At 33.8% G+C, this 19567-nt stretch overlaps 1 protein-coding gene across 2 annotated transcripts; it reads right to left on the bottom strand.

Annotated features, from left to right (window-relative positions):
- Nucleotides 1–1166: 1166 nt before the first annotated feature.
- On the bottom strand, nt 1167–19238 carry LOC142627098 (uncharacterized). 2 transcript variants are annotated; one of them, XR_012842766.1, is made up of 6 exons: nt 17968–19238; nt 6948–8058; nt 5617–6030; nt 3868–5448; nt 1636–2352; nt 1167–1540 (listed from the first exon to the last, which is right to left on the bottom strand). XR_012842766.1 is itself a non-coding variant. In XM_075800897.1 (5 exons), exons 1-5 carry the CDS (start codon nt 18468–18470, stop codon nt 1708–1710), a joined length of 4254 nt encoding a protein of 1417 aa, XP_075657012.1. In that variant the 5' UTR covers nt 18471–19238; the 3' UTR covers nt 1167–1707. The 2 variants fall into 2 exon arrangements, 1 of the variants encoding a protein (XP_075657012.1); XM_075800897.1 differs by having other exon boundaries at nt 1167–2352.
- Between the last annotated feature and the right edge of the window lie 329 nt (nt 19239–19567).

The raw sequence follows: 19567 nt of genomic DNA, 5'->3' as shown, positions 1-19567 counted from the left end.
CCCCATAAGTGGAAAATCCTCTTTTTTTTTTTTTTCCTGAGAAAGTAATCAGTATATTTTAGTTCCAAAGATTATATTTTAGATTTTTTCCAACGTTAGCTGTCGAAGCAAAGAATGAGCTGAAGCACCTTAACACCTAGATGCTTTTCTAAGGACAACTTCCCTTCTAAACACCAAAAAAAGAAGTCAAGATCGGACATCAAACTTCCCTAATTTAGAAAGTTTCCACAACATGCAATACCTCCCATGTCTAGAAGTTAGATTAAAAGCTAAAGAAATTAACCACTAACCCAAACTCCATATTATGTCTTCACCACCCAATTAGGATGTTATGGAGGCATTCTTGTCTACTGCCAATATAGAACATTTCAAGAAATACTTTTAAACAAGAAACCACATTCCATTGTTGATTTCTCTGAAAACAAGGTGTATTATGTTTTTATTTCCTTTTTTTTTTTTTGTAGGACTCACCAGTGAAGATCTTGCTTGAGTTTTTTTTTTTGTTCTCATTTTCGTTTCCAATACCCAAAAAATGTGAGAAAGAAAAAAATATGAAATTTTTTTTTTGGCATTTACATTTTTAGCAAAATGAGTTTAGTGGTATTTTCCTAAAATAACTGAAATTTGCAGGAAAAGATTGTGAGCATATCAATGAAAAATGTAGGTTTTTTCATATGTAAGAATCAAGTGCAAAATAGGGTACCTAGTGTTTTTGATTCTCAAATTCAGAAAATAAATGCAAAAAATGAAACTCAAAACAAAATATGTGCTCTTGGAGGGACCAAACAGGGTAGATCTAGCAATATAATCCTGTGTGTCACACATACATACCCCATGGAATGCCCCCATATTTGGTACAGATAATAGGCCTTCAAAGAAGGTGGAAATATCTACCACATCCGGCATATACAGCAAGACTCTCATCAAATGGGGGTTATATTTGCTGGATACAAGACTTGAATGTACATTAGATTTGTGTTTGCTAAAAAGCTTTAGTTTGTTACCATTGGGAGCTTTTTAAAACCACATTATTGCTACTGAATGCTCTGTGGCCAAAATGGTTTACCACTGCATATCATGTTGCTAATTATCTTTTTGCCTATTCTTCTATTCCATGCCTAACCTGGATCTTCAATGCAACAATTCATACTACTATAAGATAAGGCTGTTACCAATCACTTCAACTTTCCTTTACACCTTGAACATTGAACATTGTTTTTGTTCTATTTTACACACAGACAAAGAGATTAAACGGTAGCCTTTTCACAAATTCTTTGGTAGTTAAAGTTGATCTCAAACCCCATCTTGACTGGGAAAGTAGAGTGTATAACATTGCCATTCAAATCATTGCTGTGTAAATGACTGGAATTATCAACTGTGTGGAGGACACCCAGTCTCTTGCCTAAAATTCACAAGCAAAAGTATGCGTGCTCGGAGGTCAAAATGCTTGAATCCAAGCTGCATTTACCTGAAAGGTAATGTTGGCCTTGTAGCACTAGTAGCGGATGAGTCAAGCCAAGGCTTTAAGCTTTTGGATGATCTAAAAAGAAGTCAAGGTTTGAAATAGAAAGAACAATATAGGGAAAAAAACAGTGAGGTAAGATATAAAAAAAATAAAGAGTATGAAGTAGCTACCAGCTTCATCAAAAGTTGCCTAAAAACTCTTTTAAGTTGCTTTCAAATTGGATTGCAGGTAGCTTCTCTTTTTTATAGGCAAATGCATCTTTGCAAAGGCCGCAGAAAGTCCCACCAAACAGGCTCAGATCTTTCGCTTTGTTCTTCTTCCTCGATCTCTTGCACTTGGCTTTCGACTTCACAATAAGATTGAGAGGTGTGATCTTCCTCTTCCAGACAGCTGAAAAACTTTGATAGCTTTTCTGAAATAGATAGTTGGCTTTCGTCTAATGATTCTTCATCTCCTTCATAATCATCATCACCTTCAAAAACCAAATAAATCCCAGACCTTTTCAACTTAAGCCCTTTAATCATTGGTGGGTCATGCTCTATAACATTGATCTCATAACCATCTTTCAACTTAGAAACTATCGGATGACAATCTGGAAACCGACATAAGTACAGATGATCCTCATGCGTCTTTGGAACTCCCTTTAATTCCAGCATTGTAGTGAATAAAGGTTTATTCATTTTGACAAGATTCGCTTTTATACCTGCTATTATAGGGAGTTGATCTCTTAAGTCATCCGGTATTTCGAGGTTGAGAGAGACAACAACACATATTATCACACCTTTGATCTCACGGTTTTTGTGTTCTGAAAATCTAACCCCCTCTTGAAACCAATCTGGGATTCTGCTTCCAGGCATGCTAAGAGTGCGTATGTTCCTCAAACAAACCTGCAAGTAGATATTTTCCCTAGAAATAAGACTTTCATTTTTTTCAGGGGGAGTGGAATTTAGTCACTGTTACATTACACTGCAAATAGGATTAGGATTATTTTGCTTGCATTATAAGTAAGTCCTAATACTTTGAACCCGGTCTAGAATATATAATAGAATTAGGACCGAACTAGAATTGGACCTTTGATATCTATAACAATGGATAGGTTATGACAACAGTTGCAGCGGCTTTGGTGAGTATTATTTTGTTGATGGCTGCTTTTATCTAGTTACTAGTCATAGACTCGCATGATGTACAGAAATGTTTGATAATTTGTTTTTTGTTAAGTGAAAAATAAAAAAAGTAGATGAAATTTATAAGTGTTAGTTTTAAACTATTCTTAAGATGATGATATAATTTTATAACAAAGTATATTCATAGAATATATTTGTTATTTGAAAGTGTTTTAAATTTAGTAAGTATTTTTTATAAGGAAACATAATGCACTTTATATTCAGTTATTATATAAGACAAGATATTTTGTAAATGATGTAATGTAATTAAAGTTTGTTTCTAGTGCTCCTTAAAAACCATTCATCCTTTATATGTATTGAATGGCTTAAAGAGGAAGCAGATATAAGAAAATCTATTATTTATAGTAGAAAAAAAATACAAGACTTTAATAACATAAAAAATGTAATTTTATCAATAACCTACCAACATTATGCCGAGAAGGTGAAATAATTGTAAAAGAAGTAGCTCTTGTTTTTACATAAACCTCTCATCCCAAAGCATCATCGAAGTGGACACTAAAGTGGACCATATGGACTGAACTGACCAAATTGAACCGAATGGACATAAATGGACCGGTTGGACCAAAATGGATGGAATGGACCGAAATGGATTGAGAGGGCAAAAGTGGATCGAAATGCAACACTAATGTGGCTTAATAGGAGTGTGACAACAATAAATAGTTAAATGCTTAACTTTTAGATATTGTATTGATTTGGCGTTTTTGATGGAGTATGGGTGTAGCTATCTTTTAGCAAAGGGAGAGATGGTTTTTGGTTGACAATGGTGGGTGGCGAGTGACAACTATAGCGACATTGCTTTGGTGATTTTTTAATAAATTTTTTTTCTTGATATCTTATTTAGAAGATTTTTTCTAAACTTTTTTCTATATTAGAATTTAAAAATAAGGAAAAGATCAAAACTATTGTTCTACCACATTGAACACAATTTTCAAGATTATGGATCGAAATTAACCTTTGAGAATCAAATTGTAAATAGGAAAAATTAGGGATTATAATATGTATTTTAATAAATTCATTTTATAAGAGGATCATTAAAAACACAACTTTTAGACAATGAATTCTAACTCAAACACCTCTCTTTGTAAGAATAAGGTTTAGGGTAAGGTTGTGCGTTCAAGACCCTTGGGTGGGTGTGTAAATCCTAGTTCATGTCAACCACACAGAGACAGAGAGAGAGAGAGAGAGAGAGAGAGAGAGAGAGAGAGAGAGAGAGAGAACCTTAGACAGTCTGCTTTTAACCATAGAAGAGCATGCTTTGCAGCCACACATGTGTAACCTTGTCAATGACTTCAAGCATTCAAGGCCCGGAATATCCACCACCTTCTCACAGTTTGCAAGGTTTAGCTCCTGTAATCTTTCCAAGTTGGAAAGATCAGACACACTTTCCAATGTAGAACAGTTTGCAACATTCACCTCCTCCAAGTTTGAGGGAAGTGGAGGGAGAGACTTGAGCTCTTTGCAGTAGGGCAATAAAAGCTTTTTAAGATTGAAAAGGCCCGTCAAGCTGGACGGAAGGCTGAAAAAATTATTGTAGCCTAAATTTAAACTCTCCAATGATGATAACTTTTCAAAATCATCAGGAATCTTCCCACATAGTTTCCAAGCACGAGCATTCAATTCTACTAGCGAGCATAGATTGGAGAAAGAAGTAGGAAATTCAATAGAATTAGGCACGCTGTTTCCAGATAACTCAATATAAGGCTTCTTAGCCATTTCTAGTATCATTAAACTTGAGAGCATCCCAAAGCTTTCAGGTATTTCTGTTACAACAGTTTCTTCCATCCACAAATGGCGCAAGGACTTCAAATTTCCTATTGAAGAAGGAAGCTTACAGAGCTGTGTACACTTATTCAATCTTAATAAAATAAGATTTTCCAGCATCCCTATGGATTCCGGCAATTCAGAAATATTGGCACCGAAAAGGTTCAAAGTAGTAAGAGCCAACATGCTTCCAATTAATTCTGGTAAAAATCTAAGTTTTTTACAATTCCTCATCTCAAGTTTCCTTAGCATTTTCAAGGCCCCTACCTGATCTGGCAGATATGTGATTGGTGTCCCATCTAACTGAAGCTCAACCATAGAAGCTAGTCCTTCAATTGAATTGGGCAATTTGCTTAGATCCTTACAGTTTCCAACAGATAACTCCTTCAAATATGACAGTGAACCAATAGAAATAGGCAGTTCTTTGATTGCACTACCATTAATTAGAAGTTTTGTCAATGATATGAGACTGCTAACAGAATCAGGAATGGCAGTGAGTGATCCACACCACATTAAACTTAATATCTCAAGGTTTGACAAAGATCCAACTGAATCAGGTATTTCTTCTATAGCAGAATCATTAAGAGAGAGTTCTTTCAGGGAAGACAACTTTCCAATGCAGTTGGGTAGTGTTCTTAAGAATTGGCAATGATTTAGATCAATCTTTTCAAGTTTTGTAAGGCGAAAAATGGACTCTGGTAGCATTGCTATTGCAGTTTTATCAACAAGAAGTTCTTTCAGAGATTTCATGCTTCCTATGTCCATCGGTAACTCTTTCAAGTTTGAGCAGTCAGAGAGAATAAGGATTTCAAGATTTTTCAGCCCAGAGATATTAGTTGGAAATTCGACCAGGTTAGAACATTCTCTCAGGTTCAAATGAAGTAATTTACTCATGTTCCCAAGTGATTCATGAATCTTAGTCAGTTTCTTGCAACCCACAAGAATAAGTTTTTCCAGGGCATGATTCCCAGATAAATCAGGAATAGCAGCTAGATTATAGCAACGACTGAGATTCATAACCATCAAGTTCTCAGCCACCTGAAAAATAAGACATTTTACTGTTAAAAGAGAATCATGAAGAACTGCTATAAAAAAAGGGGGGGGGGGGGGGTGGGGTTGGGAAGAACAAGCAAAACACACAAAAACACATCAACCAAGTTCATTAAAATCTCATTATTACAGTCTCATCCAAATTGAGGACCGTACCTTGCTAGTATACGAACTCCATACTTTATCAATTCCGCTTCTTGAGAGATCAAGGACTGCGAGTTCCCGAGGACAAAAATCAGAAGGAAGAGTTTTCAGAGGACATTCTTTCCATTGTAGCCACTTCAGTCCAGCTGGAAGATATTTATACTTCCCTTCCAATCTCACATGGTTGATTTGAAGAAGTCTTAGATTAACCATTGATTCAAAGGGCTTGGTGCGAAGTATTACCTCTCTCTCATTCTCTGCATTATCCTGAAGAAATTTCTTGCACCATTCTTTCGCATATGTTAATGCAGAGGTTAAATTGGGCATTCTTTGAAGGTTTTCCCTAGAAATTCTCTCACCACTTGGATCCTGAACAAAGGGCCTCCCTTCAAAGTCTAGGACAATTCCTTCTATACATCTTGTTCCCTATTGCCAATATGTAGAAAATAGTTAAAAAATTGGAATGTAGCCAAGTGAAACAGAGACAATAAACAAACAGTTATCAAGTTAAAACTGTACGATTACAATGGACATAAAATATTATCTATCCTTTGGTAACTTGGAACATCTAAGGAATGGGACCAAACTGTCACATTCAGATTTTGTTTTTAATAATTTTTTGGCAGTAAAATGTGGAACTGGTGGAATTTGATTCAACCATCTCTTCTTGTCAATTTTCAAACTCAGAAATAATTAGCCACTCTGTGTGTGTGTGTGTGTTTAGTAAGTAGAAGAAACAACAATATGAATATGCTTGTGTGGTAGGCCATTTAAGGGCTAATCAGGTTCGACAAATTGTTTAGTTTCCTGTCAATTGAACTACAGATATGATATATCTTAGCCTTTAATTCATGAAATATTAGGATTTAGAGAATTTGATTGTGGAAAAAAATAGAAGTCTAGAAGATCCTGAGTCCTCTGATTTGTGAATACAATAGAAGTCTAGAAGATCCTAATCCTTCCTGTTCTTATATGGTACACACTGAAGATATTAGCTTGAACGTTTTTTATCATCTCTACCCTGAGAGTGAGAAGGAACTCTACCCTGAGAGTGAGAAGGAAGTTTGAAGATACACAAGTGCATGAAGCAACAGGTGGAGCACAAACATCAGCATTCCATTTTGCCCATGAGGATTATAAATAGCAATATGATGCACGCAGTCGCTGCATATGTCAGTATTTTTCTATATTTGCTAATTGCCATTGAGGATTATACATAGCAATATGATGCATGTAGTGAAATATACTTTTCTATATTTGCCTCTTGGAAAAGTTTTAAACTTGCAATGCAACAGAAAAGGAACAGGAAAAAAAAAGATGAGGTATCTCACTATCAGTCATACCTTCTCAGCCTTTAAGACTGTCATGATTTCATCACGATCCCACAGTCTACTTCGCATACCAGGATTTACAGGACTTTCATCTAGAACAATTTGTCTTCCCATGTCTCTAATCTGATCGTGCATCCACAAAGAATTGTCCTCAAAAACCTTAATGAGTGATCTTGCTCTGAGCACTGTAACTGATATCTCAGCTCTAAAACCGAAACCTTTCAATGCATCAAGTATATCCTCTCTCTTAATTTCCATTTTAATGAATAAACATGCAATGTCAAGGAATATCTGTTGTTCTTGTACATCTAACCCATCATAACTTATCTTCAACACATCCTGAAGATTGCGTGGACGGATCCTTTTCAACTTTTGCAGGGCATCTTTCCATTCCTCTATTCTCCACCTTTCAAACAAAAAAGAACCAAATACTTCCAGGGCCAATGGTAGACCTCCTGTAAGAGAGACCATTTGCTTGGATAGATTCATAAATCTTTCTGTGGGTTTCTCTCTTCTTAGCGCATGGTAGCTAAAAAGTTGTAGTGCCTCAGTGAAGGCCAACTCTCTGGCCTCGTAAAATCCATTCACAAGATGATCAGGTAAAACATCTCTGTTTCTTGTGGTAATAATAATTCTACTTCCTTCAGAAAACCAATCTCTTCTCCCAATTAGCACTTCAAGCTGTCTTACATTGTGAATATCATCCATAATAACAAGAACTCGCTTCTCATGAACTACGTCTTTGATTGCAGAGATACCAGAATTAACCTCATACACAGGAGGCTTACTAGGAGAAAGATGATTGATAAGTTTGTTTTGAAGGTACACTAAATCATCATCTTTTTCAGAATTTTCTCTATCATTTTTCATGAAAACGAGGTACTCAAAGCTACCAACAAGTTTATTGTAAAGAGATTTAGCAAGTGTGGTCTTGCCAACCCCTCCCACCCCATATAATCCCAAAACTCGAACGCCATTGGATCTAACATCTAACAAGCTCATCAATTCTTCAATGCGAGACTCGAGTCCAACTGTGTATGGGGCCACATCCAGTGGAGTACTGTCTAGTTCTTCCAACACCCTTTTGACTAAAAGTTGAATCAACTTTGCTTGTGCCTCATTACTGCCAATAAACATAAATGAGTCCATAGGAAACAAACATGAAGGCTGATACTAATAACAAAAAACATCTACAGTCAAAATGGTAGAGATGAACATAGATTAAGTGTATCAAGTGCCCATGATAAAGTGCTTCAAACTATATGCACTTCCGAAGGATGACCACGATGTTCAACTATGAAGAATATATGGGAAACAAATATAATGTGACCATGGTAGCTCCAGAAATTTTTTTCAGGGTGGTTATCAAGAAACTCAAATTATTCAAAATTTAATAAAAAAGAACGTATAAATATTGACATAAAAAAAAACTCGCAAATACTTGAAATATAAAGTTTTACAATTTCCTATATAATTTTTCATGTGCATGATAGCTTCAAAATTTTCATAACAAGCACAAATGTCTTAGGAATTTTTGTTGTGTACGTAACATCATTCTATAAAGATGAAAATTTAACTGGACTATAATTATTTTTTGTTGCATTATTATTGTTCTATGCATAACATTACTCTGTTAAGAAGGATTTTTCTTAAAACTTAAAGTTTGTTATATCCATAACATTATTCTATCAACAATTCAACTCAACTCAAATTTTTGTTGTTGCATTAGACCACAGCCCACTACCTTGGTTAATAAAGTGTATAGTGTATAAACACTAAGAGAAAGTCTAGGGATACACCCAACTCTACACTCAAATCTACAACATGCTTAGGTGTAAGCAAGTGATTATTGAACTCTGTTTTTTTAGTTAAATTCTTGTGCGGGTCCCATGTGTAAGTGTTGAAATCCAATAAAAAAATGACAGCCAAGTTCTGAAATTGACTGCGAGTTAGGTGTGGTTGTAGGCGTTTTGACCAAGTAAACAACACACACACACAAATCTCATGTTGGAGATCATGAGGTTGTGCCATGTGGTGCATTTTTTGAGATTCTCTTTATTTAAACTTTTACTTTAACAAAATTTACATTTATAGCAAAGTATTAGTTCATTGAATTAACCAGTAGAGTAAATGCATATATTAATTACCTATAGTTGTGCATTAATTATTTATATTAAATGAATTAATATGATTATTTTTATAAACACTATATAAGGAATAATTTTTAGTTGGAATAATAATAAATTTTGAATATGACACTCTTCTTCATGTTTAGTTGCTTTGACAACAATTGACAAAGAAACCATAAAAAATTAACATTTTAAATTCTTTGTAATTAACTTTGTAATTAAATGTGTGTGTGGGTGGAACTAACATTTTAATATTTATTTTTTGAAATTAGAAAGATTACTAAAAGAATAAATATGTTTATTTTGTTATATTAATTATTTTATGCACAATGAAATTTTAATATCATTTTTCTAAGATTTATATGAGAAATAGTTGATTTGTTTAAATGTGAGAAATAATTTATTTAAAATATGGTATTTTTACTCAAATTTAGATGTTTTCAAAACAATTGAAACAAGTCCAAAAAAAGGAAAAATAAAAATAAATTTAGTAACACAGTCAAGAATGTAAAAAAAAAAAAAAAAAAAACTAAAGGATATTTGCATTTCTTTTAGTAGGCATGAAACATGCTTATCTCTATTAGCCACTATATCATGTAATTTTAAATTTGTAAACACACACACACACACACACACACACACACACACACATATATATATATAGTATGATCAAATTACTACATTACTCTTAAGTGTTTTTCTATTTTGTCTATAAAATAACTAAATATTACAATTTTTTATATGACAAATTATATATATATATATATATATATATATATATATATGTATGTATGTATGTGTGTGTGTGTGTGTGTATATAGTTGGGGGTGGGGATTTAAACATTGGTTGTCTCTATTATAAAAATTATGAGGTGTCAATTAATTAACCTACAATATTTTTGACAAAAAATAATGAAATATTTGAAAAAACTAATAATAAATTGTACTGCACATCGTTTAGAACTCAACTAAACTCACCACTAGCCCATGCACTAAACAACAATTCTAAACACCGTAAATTACGATCCACTTGTGAGCATTTCACAGATCCATGCATTTCACAGCAGCAATAACTAGAAGCCTAGGAGGCATTTGATTGACACAATTTTTGCAACGGGTGAGAAGGTCTCTATATAATCAAAACTCTTTTTTTGAGTGAATCATTTAGCAACCAAACGAACCTTGAACCTCTCAATAGAGCTATCAGACTTGTGTTTAATCTTATAAACTGTTGGAAAATTTAGACCCCAGTTGATAGAATTAACAAGTTTTAAACCCAAGTTGTTAAATAGATTTATTATGCATAAAACTTGTTAAAACAAATATCAATATCATGTCAAAATTAAGTGCAGTGGAAAAATAAATAAGACAAGATATGATGACTCAGGAAAACCAATGAAACTAATCAGTTTCATAGTAAAAAACCTGAGGGAAAACCTTTCCGAAAATCAATTCACTATAGTAAAGAGAAGTTTCAGATCTAGTACAAAACCTTTGTCCCTAGACTCTACAATCCCAGTAGATGAACTCACAGCAGAAACCTTCTACTGCTTCAGAACCTCTGAACTCTTCAATATATGAATGCCACCCTTTGATGCACGGATCCCAGTACGTGACTAACTCCTTTGCACGAATCCCAGTACGTGGCTCACTCATCAACTTGAGGAAGAAGAATGTTGGCTGAAAAATTCTTCACTTCATCAACAATGAAGATCAAGAAGCACTTTGTTACAAAACCCTAAGGCACAAAGATACAGTAGTTTCTTTCAGAGGGAATAAGGCTCCGGTCACCTTTTGCATATGTTCTCCTTGTATTCTCTTATGTGATGGCCTCATAAAAAAACCTTATATATGTTTAGGGCTGTGAGAAAAGAAACTCTACACAAATACAAAAGCATGGGCCGAAAATCAGATCTAAAAATTCTGATTTCCGTAACCTCGATAGATAGCAGGTGTCAAGCCTCATTAAACTTCGATAGATAGCTATCTGTCGAGCAGCTGTCCGCAGGTGTTTGCAGGTGTTGAGCTATCTGTCCAGTTTTAGTGAACACCTTCTCTTCACTTGTTTCTTGATCCAATCTTCATGGCTTTAATACTAGACTTGAAAAATATGTTCTTTGAAGTATTAAATACATCCTAGATCTACCCAATTACAAGTAAAGTGCGTTTTGTCAAAGAATTAGCCAACTACATAAAATATGTCCTTAACATAAACCCACTTGCAACTAATAGGTTTTTTATGAGAAGGAAGAGGTGTGAGAGACCATATATTGTTGGCCCCTAAAACTGCAATTTCAACGGCCATTGCTTCTCTCCACTTAGAATCTTTAACAGCTTGAGTATAAGACTTAGGTTCCACATAAGAGGAAATCATATTGCAAAAACTCTTGTGACTAGGGGAAAGTTTGCCATAAGAAAGAATTGAAGAGACATGGAGGAGAGAGAGCAAGGGATGGAGCAATGGAAACCTGATTGCAGTGATAAGAATTCAGGTATGAGGGTTTATGAATATTTCTAGTGGACCTCCTAAGAGGTGGATGAAGAGGTTCAGGTGCAACAAGTGCAGGTGGTGCAGCAGGTTCAGAAGGTGTAGCAGGTGCAGATGGAGCATTTGATGCAGGTGGGGCTTGTGTTATAGGTGGGACATCTAAAATAGGTAGATTAGATTGAGATGGAGGAATAGATTGAGTAGGTGGAATAGTTACAAAACAGTAGGCTGACTAGTAGATGTTGGTACAACATTCGAAGTAATTGGTGTGGAAGATGAAGGATTTAAAGATAGCGGTATAACTGGAGAGTAATCTTGAAAAGAAGAGGTAGATATAGGTATAGGAATAGAATGAGGAAGATGAGATTGTGTAGAGTGTTCAAAAGGTGAAAATTGAGGGGAAAATGGAAATATTTGTTCATAGAAGTTAACATTGAAATAGAAATGGGTTTAGTTTTTAAATGAAGAACTTTGTACCTTTAATATTGTAAGGATACCCTAGACGGATACAAGGACTATCCCTTGGTTCAAATTTAGGTCTGTTAAGTGCTATGGTAGAGGTATAGCATAGACCACCAAAGAGTTTAAGGTAATTATAAGAACGAGGGTTATGAAAAAGCTTTTCATAGGGTGTTTGTGATGAATAACGACCTGTAAGAATTATTTACTAAAACACTTTTAATTTCAGTTTCAGTCTGTTTAATCTGTGAGAGAGATAATCGAATATTGATTACTAAGATACTAATTTGAAGCAAATATTAAGTTTGGAAAGGGATATTATTTTATTTTGTTCTTTGTTAAAATTTTTGGGCTAATTTGTGTTATTGTTGTTTGGGCTTTGGGTTGATTTGTATTTGTTTGGCCAATTTTTTAGTTTAATCCATATAAATGTGCATAAAAAATATAATCATAGATAAGAATGAAATGTATAGCATTATCCTAAAATATTTCACTTTGTTTTGGATTGTGAATATAAAACCTTAAATGAATCCTGTAATTAAGACAAAGACTATTAGATAACATAAAATGTAAAAGCGAGCAAGAAGCACGTACTAGATCTCCTACATACATCACATTCAATCTTAGTTGAGTTGATATAAATATTGAGATATTAAACCCCATAGAGGGTAAAATCATAATGTCCTGTACATCATATCCACGGCTACAATGAATATCATTGAGAGTTCAGAGGATCCAGTTTCTAGTTTCTGTTAATAATAAAATGCACCTCATAGGACTTACTTTATTTTAAGATCAACTCAACACATATAAATTAGATTAACAAAGGTTTCAAATTCAATTGAACAATTTATCTAGTAAAATGGGGTTGCCCCTATTGACAAAGAGATGAGAGAGAGTTAATTGGGAAGAAAAAGAAAGAAGACAGTAAAGGAGAACATGCAGATATTATATTTCAGTAGATGCTTAAATGATTAAAAAAATATAAAGCTAAAACGTCCGCTAATTTAAATAAACAAAGAATTAAAGATGGATTAAAGAATTGCAAGGTGCACATGTAGAGATATCACACTAAAGAAGCTGCCTGTTAATTAACAATTTTCAAAGACTCCGTACAATTATTATCTTAAAGCCAATTGCCACATTTCACTCCTCTGCCCCACTAAACAATTCGAAGTTACTAAATCTTTCAAAGTTACTCAATCTTCAACTCAACACAATTAAACCCTTCTCCAGTTCAATCAACAATCTCAAATAAAATAAGAAACAACAGATAATGAGAGAGAGAGAGAGATTTGTGATATGTATTTTGTTGTTTCGTTTTTGGATGAGCTGATTTATATTTTTGTTTGGTTTTGGAAAATTTAAGCCAATGTGTGCAAAAATATTTAAGTTAAATTACTAATATATATATATATATATATACATTTTCTTTTTTCAAGTTGAACACGTGAGAAACATGTGGAGTCGCCCTTGCTTAGGAAAGAACTAAAACTTGTGACTAGATCCTCTCTGAAGAAGCTTGGGATGATTTAGTTACTATTCAGAGGAAAGAGATTAATGCATAAATGAGAAAGAGTGAATCTATTCAAGTTAAAGTAATGAAAAAGGTAGAGGATGACCAAAAATTAATAGATATAATAAAAAATGACATGTCAATTAGGGAAGTAACCTAGGGAATTACTTCTAATTAGATGGAATGACAAAAAAAAAAAAATACATGTGACCAACCTTAACTAGTTTGTTGAGCATCTATAATTAATTCCAAAAATTTAGGACTAAGGCTTGGTTGTTATTACATTAATAAAAAAAAAACTCACAATAACCAAGAGCTTGGTACTCAACTAGTACTTAATGTATTTCCAATAGATCTAGGTAGTGGTGTATATGGGTCGGGTTGAGAGGTTTTTTCAATTTGACCCCATCGTGTTCGGGTTGAAAAGAATCTAATCCACTAGGATTGGGTTGGATAGTTTTTTTTTTTTTTTTGTTTAATTTTTAATTAAGCATTAGTACAACACCAACACAAATAAGAACAAATATATAACCTAATAAACCTAAGTATAGTACCAATCCAACACAAACTATTTTATTAATACCTCAAAGTTTAAACCAATACAAATAACAACAGATTTATATTAATACTTAATAGCGCATCAAACCAACACAAATAATCAAAATGAATGAAATTTCACTTAATTTGTAAGATATCAAATAGTTCTATCTCAACTCGGTTGAGAAACAAAATAAACATGAACAAGTTTTATTATTCTATAGTTAGTAGGCCATTCACTACAACAAAATGTAACTACAGTGACGAATTTTAGTGAGAAAAATTTTTTTGTCGCAAAAAAGTACCATATAGTGACGAAATTTATATTTCGTCGCTATTTATAAAAGAAATGGGTGACCTTTAGCGACGAAATATTGATTTTGTCGCTATAGAGATGTTGAATTATTGGCGCGAATCAAAAGGTCCGGCGCGAAACCAAAATGGATCTACAGCGACGACTTTGTTCGTCACTAAAAGTTCCATACTGGAAAAATAAGTATTTTGTACAAGCTTCCATACTGGAAAAATAAGAAGCTTAAGCACAACATTAGAAAAGTGTTGATGTTGCTACTAGAGATGTGGTGCTTCAAAATATAGCGGTAAATTTATATTGATAACGTCTAACTTGTCTTTGTTTTCATTAAGCATATTAAATTTATATAATAATATTTTTATAATACATATACACTTCATTTTACAGGATTAGTTTGAGCTACACGGAAATTCCAACTTGGTAACAAAAACATTAAATACAAAATGTGGAAGATTATTGAGTTGCAACTCCAACAAGTTGCATCAAACTTATAAAAAGCTTGTAGAATCTCATGGTGCTGACTATGCAAGAAGCCACCCACCAAAGAATGTCACACTTGAGCAATGGACTGGACTCATTGATAGGAAATGGACTAATAAGGATTGACTGGTAAATTATTTATGCGTATATTTTTATTATCCAATGTTTACTATATTATGTTGTCAAATGATTAACTTAATACTTAGATGAAGTAAATGTATACTGTTTTATTCATGATTTAATAAGTATCTTGAATGTTCTGTAGTAGGAAAAATCAAGAAAGAACTATGAAAATAGGAAGAAAACTTCAGGCAAACATAGATGTGGGACAAAGGCACTTGCTGTTAGGGTTGATGAGGAGGTGAATGCTTTTTTCATTTTCTTAAACCTCAATATATTACATGTTGTGATTAATTAGCTATATCTATCTAACTCTCGAATGTTAATTAATCAGACAAATAATAATGGCAGTCAAGTTCCTGAATTGGCAAAAATCTTCAAAGATGTTCATTTCAATCCAAATACAAATATGTGGATATACCATGAGGATGAAGTGACATATGTATGTGTAGCATTCCATCCCTATCATTCCATTTCTATCATGTTTGTAAAGCTATAACATATGTAGTATTAATGTTGTGATTGTTTGTTCTTTCTCTCTTTCAAATGATAGGAAACTATTCTCAAAGTGCAAAAGGATCATTGTCAAGATTCTAATGCAATTCCCCTTACACAAGAGGAGATCTCAAACTTGGTTTTTAAGAAGAAGTCCGGTATTGTAAAAGGATTTGGCATGAGACCTTCTTCTTCTCTAGTAACCACTGCTTCATCTAGTTCCTCGGTGGAGTATATCCAACGGCTAGAAAATGAGATAATTGAGCTCACAGAGGCAAGAGCTAGGGACCAAGAGGAGCGAGTTATGGAGCGAGCTAGGGAGCGAGAGGCACGAGCTAAGCAGCAAGAGGCACGAGCTAAGCAAGAAGAGGTCCAATAGAATATTCTTAACTTTTTGAGGAGCAAGGGTTATGATGCTGCTCTTACCTATGAGGGTGGTTCATCTTCAAGTTAAAATACTAATTGATTAGTACTTTATATTACATTTGAAAGTCTATATTTGCTTTCTATAACTTATAAATTAGGAGTTGTGATTTTAATTCATTGGTGTGGCTACTCTTAATGCATTGTTAGAAATGTTTCTTATAACACAGTTAATGTTTTTACTTTATGATTTTAATGTAGTATTGTTTTTATATTTGTGCAGATTTTTTATTGGTGGCTTTTAGGAGATTTACTTTTGGCATTACTTGAAAACATATGAGGACATCTTTCATTAGTTCTAATTATATTATGCTACACTTTTTGTATTGTTATAAAACATCTTGAGTTATTGTATGTATTGCAAACTTTTATTGTATGGAAGGAGTTTGAATTGGATGCTTCTTTTATTTTTTACTTGTGGAATGTATAGATCTTTTTTTATAAATGTGTTGTTCAAATTTGAGGTTTTAATAATGTAATGACAGGTTACAGGTTAATATCAAAGCTATGAAAAAAATAAAAACTAAAAATAAGTTTTAGCAACGAATTTTTTCGTCACAAATATTGCAACAAAAAATTGTTTTAGTGACGAAATATTTCGTCGCTAAATGTAGCAAAATTTTGTAAGAAATGGTTTTAGTGACGAAAATTTTCGTCACTATATGTGCATGGATTTTCTTAAAAATAGTTTTAGTGACGAATTTTTTCGTCGCTACATGTACCCGAAAATAGTTTCAGTGACAAAATTGTTTGTCACTAAATATGATTTAATAAACTGAAGTGTTTTTAGTGACGAGATATTTTCGTCATTGAATAGTATTTTTAGTGAGGAAAACATTTAGTGACGAAATACTTTCGTCGCTAAAAGTTTTTTCTTTTTAAAACAAATCGGACTTTTAGTGACGAAAATTTTCGTCGCTAGGACTTTTAGCGACGGGGTTTCAGTGACGAAATGAGTTTCGTCACTAAAAGTCCGATTTCGTCGCTAAAGGTTCTTAGTGACGAAAAACTGGACTCTTAGTGACGAATTTTTTCCTCACTAAAAATACATTTTGTTGTAGTGATTATATAGTTTTATCCCAACTCAATTGATAAATAAAAGAGTAAGTAAAAAAAAAAAAAAATCATATAATATATATTTTTAAATATATATATATATATATTAAATATAGTTGGGTTGGAAAAATTTGTGAATCTACTAATCCACACCCAACCCAATGCACAATAAAAAAGATTTTGACAATCTAACCCACTAACCAACTCCTAAAAACCAACCAAAATTGGCAGGTTGAGTTGGATTAAGTCGGTTTTAGCTAATTGGCACCCCTAGATCCAAGGTTCAAACCACTCCCCCTACCCCCCAAACTATAATTATTATTTTAAAAAACAAACAGTAAAGGAGAAGGTGTAGATATTAATGAATTTAGTTTACTTTCAGTACTTTTTTAACTGGAGGTATCTTTTTGTTTTAAATACACAATAGCAAGTAATAATAAATTAATTTTCAATTTTTATTTAGTTAGTAGGTGATATGACAATTACTTATTAAAATAAAATGAGATTTTTAAAAAAGTACCATCCAATATTAATATTTCAGCAGTTGCCTAAAAAGTCCGCTAATTTGAATAAAGAAATAATAAAAGATGGATTAAAGAATCACAGGGTGCACAGACATAAAAGCCGCAAAAGCTGCCTATTAATTACCATATCTCAAAGACTCCGTAAAACCATTATCTTAAACCCAACTGCCACATTTCACTAAACAATTCGAAGCTAATCTTCAACTCAATAATACAATTAAGCCCTAACACAATGTCTCCAAATCAATCAACAATCTCAAAAAAAGAAAAAAGAAGAACCATGTGTAATAATTAAAACATAAAGGATTAAATAGGTTTTGGTATTATTAGTTGTTTCCACTGTTAAAAAAAAATCATGATAATTATAACCACACTAGGGTTTTTATCAAAGGTTCATTAGAGAATATGTCTTCAAAAGAACACAAATCACAAAATAAAAAATAAAAAAGCACATAATTGTGAAGAATATACATACATATTAACACACACATACCTGTCTCTGTCTTTGTCTTGGAAAACAAAACCAGCTTTTCCACCAGCTGTTTCCATGGCTTTCCTCCACTTCATTACCTTTTCCTTCTCAATTACCTTCTCCTCATGCTCCCTAAAATGTTTTCCGAAGAAGGGTCCTCTTTGTTTTCGAACATCCGAGGGGTCAACTCGGTAGAACACAGGGAGTATGAGCCTCTTACACTCGCATATCTTGGAAAGCTCCTCGAGGCACCACCTCGACGATGCGTAGTTTGGGGAGATGATGACGATGGAAGCGGCAGACTCCTCGATCGCGTCGAGTAGAGTCTGCGCGATCTCGTCCCCGCGGCGTAACCCATCGTCGTCGCGAAAAGCTCGGATGCCCTTGTTGTGGAGCGAGGTGTAGAGGTTGTTTATGAAGGGGTAGCGTGTGTCTTCGCCTCTGAAGCTTAAGAACACGTGCCATCGGAGCCTGGAGACTTCGGAACTGGAGATGGCGTCGTCTTCGTTGTTGTGATCCTCCATAGTTAATTCACTGCATGTATAGTGTTCTTGACTTTTTGACGCAGCGTGCTTTATATATGCTCCGAAAAGTTAAAAGGACTTCGAAGTTCGAACCTGATCTCTTACTTGTATGGTTAGAAAGCATGGTTTCTGCCAATATTGCACGCCAAGGATTTCTTTTTGGTAATATACTCCATTAATCCATGTGCTGCTTATTTTCCCTAAAGTAGGTACGTAAGGAATCTTTAATTCATTATTAAAACTGGTTTTCCATGGAGATATTTTCAAAGCAACAATGCAAAGAGGAAGCATATCGTAAGTTATGATGGGTTTGAAAGAATGTTGCAAACTAGCATTTCGAGTATCATCGACTCGATTTCAATCTAAAACTCGAGAGTTAAAGACTCGATTCCCACTTGGTGAGTTGGCAGTATAATACCACATAGATTTCGAGTCTTAGAAAGTTGACTTCCAAAAAGCAAAACTACTTGAAGAACAACATCATATGTGAAGAAGAACAAAGATGATTTGAATTTGAAGGGGCACGATCTGATCTGAAGAGGAAGAACGAAGAGATGATTTGAAGAGGCACGATCTTATCTGAAGTGAAGAGGAAGAACGAAAAGACGATTTGAAGAGGCAACAATCTGGTCTTCAGATCTACCGTCGAAGAACGTAAAAGGAAAAAATAAAACGCAAAGAAGAAGGAGAAGAAACCCAGCAGATGAAGAAACCCAGAGACGAAGAACAGTAGAAGAATTAAAATGGTAAAACTCGAGTTTTTAAAACTCGAATCTTAAAAGCTTCCACGTGAATTTTTTGTCCACATCAGCTCTCATCGCTTACAAATCGAGACTTAAAAACTCAAGTTTTATCTTGAAACTCGAGTTTTAGACACTCGAGATGCTATTTTCCATCATTGTTTTGAAACGTGACAACTAGCTAAATTTTTTGATATTTAATCTTATTTGGAAAAAAAATTCGGTTTTCCACTTTCAACCAATGCACATGCTCTCATAATCACTTCAACTTTCCTTTACACCTTGCACATTGTAGTTTGTACGTTGTTTTTGTTTTATTTTACACTTCCAAATAATTCGGTTTTCCACTTTCAACCA

The sequence above is a fragment of the Castanea sativa genome, chromosome 3 (genome assembly GCF_040712315.1).
Source record: "Castanea sativa cultivar Marrone di Chiusa Pesio chromosome 3, ASM4071231v1".
Lineage (NCBI taxonomy): Eukaryota > Viridiplantae > Streptophyta > Magnoliopsida > Fagales > Fagaceae > Castanea > Castanea sativa.
The sequence above is the reverse complement of the archived record's forward strand: the minus strand, read 5'-3'. Positions and strand labels throughout refer to the sequence as shown.